General features: G+C 48.8%; 1 protein-coding gene across 1 annotated transcript in view; it reads right to left on the bottom strand.

Moving 5' to 3' along the window:
• Positions 1 to 9,665, bottom strand: part of LOC116827417 (cyclic nucleotide-gated channel beta-1-like) — a 35,865-nt gene extending 26,200 nt beyond the window's left edge. Inside the window, exons 1-7 of the mRNA XM_075073836.1 lie at positions 9,530 to 9,665; positions 8,626 to 8,683; positions 7,672 to 7,741; positions 6,777 to 6,906; positions 6,626 to 6,665; positions 5,280 to 5,367; positions 1,392 to 1,473 (exon numbers count right to left, since the gene is read on the bottom strand). Of these exons, the coding sequence (XP_074929937.1) occupies positions 1,392 to 1,473; positions 5,280 to 5,367; positions 6,626 to 6,665; positions 6,777 to 6,906; positions 7,672 to 7,741; positions 8,626 to 8,683; positions 9,530 to 9,664 (603 nt within the window). The 5' untranslated portion in view covers position 9,665. The remainder of the gene's footprint in view (positions 1 to 1,391; positions 1,474 to 5,279; positions 5,368 to 6,625; positions 6,666 to 6,776; positions 6,907 to 7,671; positions 7,742 to 8,625; positions 8,684 to 9,529) is intronic.
• Between the last annotated feature and the right edge of the window lie 2,370 nt (positions 9,666 to 12,035).

The raw sequence follows: 12,035 nt of genomic DNA, 5'->3' as shown, positions 1-12,035 counted from the left end.
GAATGAGTCACCGCGGGAAAGCTAAGGGTGGAGTGTACTGGAGGTCAAGAGGCTACCATCACTCTTGGGGGTCAGAGGACTTGTGTGTATCCAGAGTACCATGCATGGAATACACCATCTCTTGATGACACAGTTGTCTGGCAGAGCAATACAGGGAACTGTCCCATGCTACAATTTGATCAGTCACTGTTATCCCAATGTCTTAAAACAATATCATTGGGCAAAGGAGGGGAGAGGTCTCAAGAAAATTATTTTAAGTAACTTTACAAATTCTGGAGACAATACAAAGAAGTTACTAAACTGATCAAAAGATCAACATTAATGGCCTAGCGGATAGAGCACTGGACTGGGAGTCAGGAGCCCTGCACTTTATTTCTGGCTCTACTACTGGCCTGTTGGGTGACTTTAGTCAACTCACTTCATTTATCCATGCCTCAGTTTCCCCAGCTGCAAAATGGGGGTAATGATGCTGACCTTCTTTGGAACGTTCTTTGAGACCTTCTGATGAGACATACTAGGTATTATTGTCATCATCATCAGGAGGTCTTCCTATGACGTGAAGTGCTTGAGCCTATACAGCAGGGGACACCAAACTGTGGGGCACATCCCCCGCACTGAAGCCACAGCCCTGCTTCTGGCCCAGCTCCGAGAGAGGCAGGGGGGCACAACCAGCGGTAAGGGGGGGTGCAACCCTCAAAAGTTGGGGACCACTGCTATACGGTCTGGAGATCATATCGTCTTATTACAGTGCATAAGTGCAATAAGGATCACACAGACTGGAATAAAGATCTGTTTGAACTAAGTAGTTACAGGAGAAATCAACAATTCCAGCATTCTTTTCTTCTGAGGTTGATCGGTGTTTGGCATTCTCCATAGGTGCTGGCAGATTCCACCTTGTGGGGATTCCAGAAAAAATAACAACATCCATTGGGAGCAGCCGGATGAGTGCATGGCGCAGATGCTTAACAACACGGATTTCTGCTCCCATGGGGAGTTTTGCCTGCATCCAATCTGGCCCTGGGCAGCAATTTTCCCCACAGCCATACTGCCAGGGACTTCCTTGCTTGTCACTGAACATAGAACGTTCATTAAGATCAGGTGGGCAAACGCCTGTAATTACAAGGGGTCTCAGACAACTGTAATCCCTAGTCCTTCCATCTTCCTCCTCTGTGCTTCAGTAACCTCAGAAAAGGAGGGGGCTGGTGACCATCCTGCAGGGACCTGTGGGGGAGAAGGGTTGAGGGGAGTTGTTGCATGTGTGTGTGTACCTGTAAGCCTATGGAAAAGTAGAATTCATCCTTACGCATTGGGATGTGTGCGTTCATGATGTGTACTGGTGTTTCTCTTGTGCTGCAGTGACTACGTCTTGTCTTTGTCTTTGCTGCACTCACCTCAAGCTTGTTCAGGTTTTCCGGCTGCGGGATCATTTTCCCAAATCCCTGCATCAGCCAGCTAATCACCCTGCTGCCAGTCCTGCAGAGAGAGAGCACCCACCGTTAGGACAGTTCTCCTTCTACCCTCACTAGAGCTGGGGCAGATCCATTCCCCTCTCCTTTCCTGTTCTCTCCTCCGGGCCTTGGAAGATTGCTCTTGACAGCTAAGAGCCAAGTCCTCAGCTGCTGTGCAAAGCCCAAATAATCAGGATTTTTGCAGAGACTGGAGAAAGGACAGAATCTCTCTCCCCACCCTGCTCAAACCCAGAATTGGGGCATAGAAGAGAGACCTGAAGCATCTCCACAAGGTACTCTCCTCCACGTGCTACTGGCGTCTGCCAACCTCGATATCCCTTCTCTGTGGGTGTTCTGGCCAGCAGATCTCCATAGTTCACAGGACCAATGGTCATACCATTGGTCAGCTATGGCTCACCCCCAAATCACCCCCTTTTCCTGCATGGCAACATGGATTCACAGAGTTTAAGGTGAGAAGGGGCCATTAGATCATTCTAGTTGGACCTCCTGCACATCAGAGGCCAGAGAATTTCACCCCATTAACACAGGCAGTCACTGTGCAGCAATACTTTGCAGCAGGCAGAGAGAACCACAGACCCCCCCCCAGGCTAGATTAACTCATCTGGTCAGACCTCTCCACACCAGAGCTCAGCTGTTCCATTGCTGTCCAGACCACGTACCCCCAAGCAAGGGGCCCTAAATCCCTCTCAGTGTTATACACATACAGAGAATAGCTCAGGATCAATATAATAGAGCCTTATGTGGAGCTTTATACAGAGAGTAAGTGAAATTGACATGACAGACAGAAGGGTCAATCAGGCTCAGATGAATTACCTGAGACAGGGTAGAGCTGAGAGTGGGCAGAAGGCAGAATTCTCACCCTGGTCTACCAATAAATCTCAACCAAAGCCACCAGAAATACCAGTAACAGGTAAAATAAGCCCCATCACAAAAACCTTCATGCAAAACCAAAATGTCCGAGCCTTTTCTGGCAGTTCAGCCAAGTGCAGTTAGCGTCATCATCACTGTCTGCACCTCTGTGCTTCCCGCACAGAGAAGTACCAAAATACTATGCAAAAACCTATTCTCATAACATTACCAATCCAGTTTTGCAGAGCCAAGTGTGTGGATGTTTGGCTGGGATTCAGAAAAACCTGGAGCGAGCATTGTCCAGTGTAGCCGGGCTGATTATTGCAATTATAGAATTGCTTATTGGGGTGCAACGTACGCTTGTCGCAAACAACAGGTTCTTTATTCTGGGGGCTACTTAGAGTTAATTAAAAAGATGAAACTGGTGAAGCACACAGCAACTCCCTGAGATTTAGTTAATACAGACAAGTATAACTGAAGTCACAGAAAAATTAATAAATATACATAAATGTATGAATCAGATAACTACAGTAAAGTGCTTCCTACATTGTTCATACATACAGTCTTGCACTGTGCATACTTACAACCTTTGGAGACATAAGAAACAAGGATGGGAGGACCAGTCAGTGGAGCACATCAGAATGTTGGTCCTGATTCAGTTTACACCATCTCGAGAATCCAATGCACCCAAAATTTAGGGAATTAAGTCACGTCTTTTATACCCATTCTTTATGTAACCACTGAGATACAGAACCCTTTTTGATGCTCTTCTGTAACTATGATAAAGTTAACACCTGCCCATTAGCCATCTGTGGTAATCTGGGTGTCCATAATTATACTTCCAATCACTGACCAAACCAATATGAGTCAATCCAGCTCTTCATAGATCACATGCATCACTGTGGTTTAACTACCTCGTTACTATGGTACAAGACATTGGAGAAAATCCCCCAAACTCCCTCTTACTTGTGGTGTACCTGTGCTTCTGTGGTCACTTGTTTGTTTCAGCTAATAAGAAGGTATCGTCAGTGACCTAAGCAGAGGTGAAAGTAAGCCGGTATGGTACGGTATACCAGCAAGAGCCAGTACGCCATGCTGGACCTCACCAGCTTCCACAGCGCGGATTTAAAGGGCTCTGGGCTCCCCGCAGTCGCAGGAGCTCCGGCAGCCAGGCTGGGGCCGGAATTTAAAGGGCAGGGAGCTCCCGTGGCTGCACGGAGCCCAGAGCCCTTTAAATTCCCCCCTCCCCTCCCCAGCTCTGGCAGCTGGTCTGGAGCTGGGATTTAAAGGGCTTGAGGCTCCCCGCAGCAATGGGAGCTCTGGGCCCTTTAAATCCGGGTCCCAGCCCGGCTGCCGGAGCTCCCGTGGCTGCAGGAAGCCCAGAACCCTTTAAATCCCCCCCACAGCTCCGGCTGCCTAATCTGCAGTGGGGATTTAAGGGGCTCGGAGCGCCACGGCGGCCAGAGCACCGAGCCCTTTAATTTGCCCCTGAACCCCGGCTGGCTCCCAGCCACCTCTGCAGCTGGGAGCCCCAGACTGATTTAAAGGCTCTGGGTCTCCCAGCCACAGCCAGTGCCCCAGGGCCTTTAAATCTTAAGAAGCCCCGCCTCTTCTGGATGAGACCACACCCACTCAGGACTCCAGCAGCACTGGTAAATCCTGTAAATTACTTTCATCCCTGGACACAGGGTTCCTCAGGCCTGCACTGACTTCACTTAAAATTCAACCTGTGGCTGACAAAAAAATCAAGCTTTTTACACCGGGCCTTTTTACTCTAGCAAAGCCTAGTAACCCAGTTATGTGTGCTCCCTGCTTGCTGTTACCGCTTCAGTACTGCTTGTTCCATTATTATTTCTATGAGCAGACATAGCAGGCAGATTACATTTTACCCTACTCTACAGACCCTCCAAAATTAGATCAGGGTCCACACCCCCAGCCCTGCCACTGACAGGTCTTGAACAAAGGTTGTGTGATCTTGAGCAAATCACTAAGCTTCTCTGTGCTGCCAAATTAAACTCACCATGAGCTGGAAGGATCAGACAGGTGATGGGCTGGCATCTGCAAAGTAGCCTGAGGGACTTGGGTGCCCTCCTGTTGAATAGGGCTTAAGTGCCTCACTGCCTTAGGTGTCTCTGGGGAAATACTAGCCACACTTTTTAATGAAAATATATGGGCAGTGTGGAGCATCCATCTCTCCCTCTCCCGCACTGCTAATGAAACTGAAGAGAAATATTGGGCATTGCTTTTGCCTCCTCTAGGATGAGACTGTTGTTGGTTCTCCGGTGGCACCCTGCCTGTCCTGGGGCTCTGCTCTCCACTTGGAACTCATTGCATTCACTGAGCAAAATGCAGAAGTACATCAACCCTACAGCCAGGGACCAGCAGCATTGGAACAGAATGACACTGTCCGCGATAAAGTCTAGCAGACCAGAAGGCCATGGCGAGTCACAGGCGCCGGAGGCAAGACACCATGACAAGATTTCGAGGAGAAGTGGATTTTTAAACAAATCTCCATCACCACTCTGGAGACAGACTCCCTGTGGCAACCCTGATCCCAGCATTGCCCTACAGAGATTTCCCTTTTATGGGATGTGAAGAGAAATTCAGTCTCCGTATTCGTTCAATCCTGGGCACTCAAGCCAATATTGAAGGCCCACCTTCCCTTAGAGCAAGAGGTAAAGACACCTGCAGTTTTCAGTTCAGTGAATACAAAGGGTTGATTTTTTCCCCCTGCAATCTCCATTATCCTTCAGAGCAACACGCTACCCCAATCTACCCAGCTGCACAGCAGTCGTGAGCATATTAAATCCAATCGGGCTGCGAGTCAAGAGGGAAGGTGGCAAATCCGCTTGGGGTGGCTATTAGATGAGAGCTCCAATGGAGAACCTCGTGTGCTTGAAATAAAGGAGAAAGGGACTAAATCCATGCTACACAACTTTCGGGGGGCTTAAGGGAACTTACCCTTTTTCGGAGGCATTATTATCTGAGCTGGAATGCAACTCGCTATGATCCTGAAGCTCATCTTCATCTGGAGCGAGGGTAGTTATCTCTTGAGGGGAAAAGTAATGAAAAGACAGCTTCAGGACAGCTAACCTCAAACAACGGGAACTGTGCAAAACACAAGATTGCAAAGGACCCTTGTAGGTTTCAGCCACAGCTGATTAACCCACAACCACCCAATCAGGCACTGGGTTTGCTCTGCAGGTGGTGTTGGTGACCTGTTATATACAGGAGATCAGACTAGGTGACCTGGTGTCTCTTCTGGTCTGAAACTCTATCACCCCAGCGTTGCTCAGAGCTCAGACCTGGCATCAGTCCCAATGGGTTGGTTTAATGAACAATACGAGCTGACGGGGGAGAATGGAGACTTGACAGGACTGTACAGCCTGGCCTCCAGCAGCTGGTATTTATTATTTGTATTGTCTAGGCTGCAAGGTGCTAGGCACTGTACAAAGAGAACAGAAAGACAGTCCCTGCCCCCAGATCACAACCTAAGTAACTTCAGGCCTGCCCCCTATTGCCCCAAGACTGATTTTACAATCTGCGCGAATCAAGACAGGGGCATCAAGCAGGGAAACTGCTGTGAGGCCCCCAAAAGAATGGGTAATCCTCTCCCAGTCCCATCGCTTGTCGGGAGAGACTGGGGAGCGCTTTCACCTTCCCTGCCAGTCTTGCTGCTGAAGGAGATCAGGCTGTGAGTTACTTGTGCTTATGCAGCTCTCATTACTATAGAGCTCAGTATCGGGTATGTTTACAGGGAGCTGAGGACGTGCACAGCCCATGTCAGTCAGAGTCTCTCTCTCTCACACACACAGGCACCCTGACAGCTTGGGATCATCATTCGGAGCTGCTTGGAGTTCTCAGTTCCGGAGGAGTTACACGTGGGGTGGACAAAACAAGGTACACTGGAGTATGCTGAGGATGTATAATCCCTCCAAGCCCCTAAAAAGCAGCAGGTGACATGCTCCCACCTGCAGGACAGGTGAGTTGCTGCAGTTCATTGTGAGCCTATGATGACAGAAGAGGATATTTCACCATTTTGCATCTGCATCCACATTTAAGCAGAGTGGCCGAGTGGATAAAGCAGTGGACTAAGACTCTGGAGATGTTAGTTCTATTCTGGCTCTGCACTAGCTTGATGGGTGACCTTGGGCAAGTCATGTCCCTGCTCTGTGCCTCGGTTTCCCCATATGTCAAACATGGATAATGCGCTTGAACTCCTTTGTAAAGTTCTTTGAGCTCAACTGATGAAAAGTGCTATATATAAAAGCTAAGTATTAATATTCTGTCATTATTAAAAATTTTACCTAGTAAGTCGTCGTCGTCCTTTATGCTCTGGACTTCAGTCTGAAGAGAACACACAAAAGAATGATTAATGCTGCTCACAATAGGGGAACTATGGCAAGAAAATCAAACACCATTACTGAGTGATCCCATTGATCTGGTTCTGGTACATACCTGGTCAGGGAAGTCCAAACTGTTCTCGAAGCTCTTTCTGATGGTCTGGCGCATCCCTGGATTCTGGGCTGGCTGAGGGACTACCTTTCCCAGCTCCTGAGATAGCCATGAAAGTACACCCCTTCCAGCACTGCAAGAGAACGGACAAGCTAGGGTCTGCCAAGCTGTTCAAACCGCAGGAGACAGTTTCTCTCATATGCTTTCCCTTGTGGAGATTCCCCCACAAAGAAATGGGATTTTCCCTCCTCCATGGGGCAGATCACAAGATCCTCGAGAAACCTTGTGAACCCTGTGGAATCTGTAGGCGATCAGAGCCAGTCACTGAGAGCTCTGCTCCAGCAATGTGTCCCCATCAGTCCCTCTCCAACTCCCAGCCAGCCCAATGGAGCCATGCCAACAGACTCCCTCAAGGCCCAGAGACCCCAGCCTTACAAGGGAGATCCCCAGTGCATAGGGGACTCTGGGGAAAAGATAATGCCACCTCAGGCTGTGTCACCTTTCCTTAGTGAGTTCCACGGGTCTGGAAAGATGATAATGCTCCGTTGGCCCTGCCCCGGCCTGCCCATTTCTCCTTAGCATGCCCTTTCTCCACTCCCTGCCCACAAGAGGACCTCAGTGGAGAGGACTCCACAAGACCAGGGAGATGCCATGGAGGCAACCAAGCTCCTTTTGGTATGGAATTGGGGAGATCAGGGTGCAGAAGTTTCCTTCTCCACACAGATCCACCCCAGAGCCAGATGTCTAGCAACTATCTAAAGCCCTGCTTTCTATCTGAAGTCAGAATTCATATTTGTTAAAAGTCCTGTCTCAGCAGGTATTTCCAACCCTAACTCCTCCCTGCCACGAGTGCAAGAGAGAGAGAGAGAGAGAAAGTGAGAGAAAAAGACGAAGATACCTTTCAGCTGAAGACACTGAGGATGGGCCTGGCTCCTGGGTTGTGATGAATGTCACTTTCTTCCCTGCCCCTAAATTAAAGCAAAAAATAAATTTAAAAAAACCACTTGTTAGAACAACCCCTGGTGGCCTAAATAGCCATATCTTCTTAGCGCAAGCAAGACTGTTTGCTTTCAAGACATTTTTAAACACATTTTCAAATCACCATCTCTTTGGTTTTTCTTGCTGTGCAGAGATGGCAGATTCTACCAGGTAACACCAGCACCGATGTGAAACCCAGTCTCATGCAGCCTGACAAAGCTTTGCACACGCAGATCTTTGTTAACATCAGCACAGGCTCCTCCACTGCCTGGCGATGTGGTGACAGCACTGTGAGTACTGTGGGGGAGCCGCACCACGAACATGCTGTTGTACACCTCTACGACTGAGGCAAAATAGATGAGGAGAATCCCTGGGACCTTTATGGAATTCACATACATTAGTGATAGTTGCGGGTCAAGGTGCTGATTGGCTACCAGAGACACCACCCAGAGGGTGTGGTGTGGAGTAAAGGCATGGGCTGAAAGGTTGAGTGTATCTGGGCAGTGGTAAACAATGTACGTGTAAGAGTGACTTCTGGCTGAGAAATCCTAGTACAACTGTACTGGCATAACATGGAGGAAACTCCGATTTAGAGCTGGCGTCTCCTGGGCAAGTCTCAGCTGAGCTGGGGGAAAGGGAGCAAACACTGAGTCCTGCCATGGGACCATGCTGGCCGCTTAGTAGACTGCTACTTGGTGAAACCCACTCTGAATGTCTGGCTTCCAGTAGGGGAGAGAGATGAGCAGCCAGTAGCTGACCCCGGAGCCCTTCCCAAGCTGGCTGAGTGGCCATGCTCTGGAGACCTACCATAAGCTCTTGCTGTTTTCATTTATGAAGTTTAGATTTTGCAGGAATGTTGTTTTCAAGAACTCACCCTCTGTCTGACCGCTGTTGGAAGATTTTCCTGGACATGTGGAGTTTCCTTTTGGTAGCTTTTAGGGATTAAAACATTTAAAGGAAAGATTTCAGGTGAAAAGTTATGTTACAACATCCATCCCTGTACTCCTAAATCAACCGGAGCTTCTCAAACCTGAATTAAAATCTAAATGATTTCACCCTCTGTGCTCCTTTTCTACAGTTCCCACAGTCTGGACAATGACTATAGACTGGTCCCATTTCATCTTTGTTTATAGATGGATCCATGTACTGCATTCGGAACCACTTAGATGTGTAAGTTAATGGGTGTGAGTGTCTGCTCACACGCTTCCAGCTGGAGAATTGGGACCTTTGTTTCTAGTCAGTTTCACTTCCTGGTTCTCAAGAACTAACACAAAGGTGCAGCAATTTCAAACAGTGCCTGGAAAACTGCTCATGAAAACAAGAGAATGAAAGCTCCAGCTGGAGTCGTGTATTGTGCTGCTGGCATGCGCTCAGGGTGACCAGATGTCCCGATTTTATAGGGACAGTCCTGATATTTGGGGCTTTTTCTTATATAGGCTCCTATAAACCCCCACCCCTGTCCCAATTTTTCACACTTGCTGTCTGGTCAGCCTACATGCGCTGTGCAAGCCTCACTCACGCTGTTGGCCAAAACACTTCTTTTCTAACCCACATTCCCCGGTTTCGGCCAGTCTCCAGGAAGAGTCTCATCGATCACATCTGTTTGGTTGCGGATTGGGGTTGTTGTGGTTTGACAAGTAACCCCGCCTTCTATCTAACAAGTGAGCAGATGTGTAGCTGGATGTGCACGCATCGCACTCTTAGTGCCCCTTGTACACCCAGCCCAGCAGTGGCCAGCCCCTGAGCTCCCCCATCTCCCCTGGTTGCTCCCCGCTCACCTGCTCTGCCTCTCCAGACCTGGGTGTGACAGTTGTCACCCTGGGGTCTGCTTTTCTGTCTCCGTTCTCCACTAGGGGTGGCTGGTGTGGAGTCCCAGGAGGGTGAGGCAGCATTCTCTCTATCCAGCCAAGCATCCTGTTGCCTGCAGAGGGGAGGTTTGTATCTTTACTTCTTTCTAGAAAGGCCCATTGGTGAAGACTTGAAACTGCCAGGCGAGTTAGTAGGATACACAGCAGGGGGTTGAAATGTCATCAGGAGGCAGATAACAGCCAGCTCTGCATTTCCTTGATGTCAGTGCCACCCCCAAGTTGCCTGACGGCCTCTCTGAAACCAGCACCTGCGCAGGGCTGCCTAGAGGATTCAGGGGACCTGGAGCAAAGCAATTTTGGGTGCCCTTTCCATAAAAAAAAGTTGCAATACTATAGAATACTATATTCTCATGGGGGGCCCTGGGGGGGCCTGGGGCAAATTGCCCCACTTTCCCCCTGCTCTGGGTGGCCCTGGCACCTGGAGAAGAGCAGCTGGGTGAAGCTGAAGACTGAAGCGACGCTAGTGGGAAGGGAGAAGTGATTTGATGAGCTCTCATCCTCCATAATAATCCCTTCCAAAAAGGCATTTGCCCACAGATCATGAAATCACCTCGCAGCCTTGGGGTCCAACTAGACTCTGCACTGTCCTTGCATACCCAAATAGCTACAGCAGCAAGAAATGCTCACTCCCAGCTGCGGTGTCCAAGTGAATGCGCCTCATCCTACCGAATGCAGCCCTGGCCTCATCTAAGGTGGGCTACTGCAATTCCTTCTCTCCAGGAAGGAAGCCCATGCCCCGAGGAAGCCCCAGCTTGCTTCAGAACACAGCAATCCACCCGCGCAACAACACAGGTCACTGGGAACACAACACCCTGTTATGCCACCCTCCGCACCGGCTCCCCATTGAACACAGGAGCCAGTTCAAGGCTGCAGTCCTGATTTCCAGAGCCCTGCATGGCATTGGTCCTGGTCACCTGTGAGAGGTGGAATCCATTAAGGTAAGAGATAGCAAGTACTTCTTGGGCTATTGGGCTCCTTAATCCACACATACCGAGCAGGAAGGAGGAGAGTTTATCCCATGCACAGCCACAGTAAACTCATCCTGCTCACTGGAAACAACTCGGGGTTTGGAAGCTCACCCTAGCCCTCTGCTTAGCACAACAGCTTTTGCATGCTCAGGAATCTTTGGCTCCATAGTCAACATAAACCCATAGGGAGGCACCTGATGAACACTGCCCTCATTGCCACAAGTATAAATGTGTGTGGGGCGCAAAAAAGCACATTCAATTGCACACCTAATTTGTGCATGCAACTCTTGCCTCCCCCCACAAGTGCATGCACAGATTGGGCATTTTTTAAATTATAAGTGATACATGCATCCAACGAAGTGGGTATTCACGCACGAAAGCTCATCCTCCAATACGTCTGTTAGTCTATAAGGTGCCACAGGACCTCTTTGCTGCTTTTACAGGATAGTAGAGAGAACACACAACAGGGTTGTGTGACCTAGTGGTTTTAGCACCAGGAGTTTAGGGTAGTCATATCCCTCACAAGTGGCAAGGTCAAGAGAAAGTTATGCAACTCCTTCCAAAATGAGCATAGATAAAATCTTCCAGGGCTTGAAGTGAATGTTGGTTCCCACGGGAAAGCCTGAAATCTCTCTTCCCATCAAGGTCAAGAGACAGTAGAACGTAACCACCTCATCCCTGATGCAGAAAAGACTATTGCACCGAGCAGTTGATTTTTCAGGGGATGGAAGATCTGTGCATAGGGCGGGACTTGCACAATGGGAAGAACAATGGAAACATTTCCCTGTCAAGTTGCTTTAACAAAATATAGCAGCTCTTTGAAGCTGGTTGGAATGTCAGAGTTAGACCCGGCAGAGACAGATTGGTGGGCAGAGTGCTGGTGAGAGGGTCAACTGTGCAGGATAAACTGCAGATAAATTATCATCAAGTTTTGCAATTTATCATATTTATTATTATTATTTATTATTGTCATTGATGCCAAGCCCCGGCGCGTGCTAGGTGCTGTCCGGATATACAGCAGCACTCCCTGCTATCTAGAGCATAGGGGTGCAGTGCTGAGAAGACAATGGTACAATGCAGATGTGGGTTAAACATTCATGGATCCTATAAGAAGCTGGTTTTCAGGAGAAACAGGAATCACAAGAGGCCGCTGATTTGCCCGTGCAAGTAACCACTGGCATGGCAATTGTACTAATTGCATGAGCAAATGAGGTACACAATCATGCACTCATTTTTGCACACACATGCGTGGTTAAAAATAAGACACATGATGTCTGCTAGCCTCTCTCCCCACACACACACATCCAGTAGCAGAGTATCTCCATTCCATAGTGCTCCTTACCGCTGACCAAAATTTGTACACAATTCACGCCAGGCAAGCTTATCTTGGGATACTGCACCTGAGCTGAGAATGCCAGTGGCGGGACTTTGGTAGAGTTCCAGTAGAA

The sequence above is a fragment of the Chelonoidis abingdonii genome, chromosome 19 (genome assembly GCF_003597395.2).
Source record: "Chelonoidis abingdonii isolate Lonesome George chromosome 19, CheloAbing_2.0, whole genome shotgun sequence".
Taxonomy (NCBI): Eukaryota; Metazoa; Chordata; order Testudines; family Testudinidae; genus Chelonoidis; species Chelonoidis abingdonii.
Note: the sequence above shows the minus strand (reverse complement) of the source record. Positions and strands in the feature narration are given on the sequence as shown.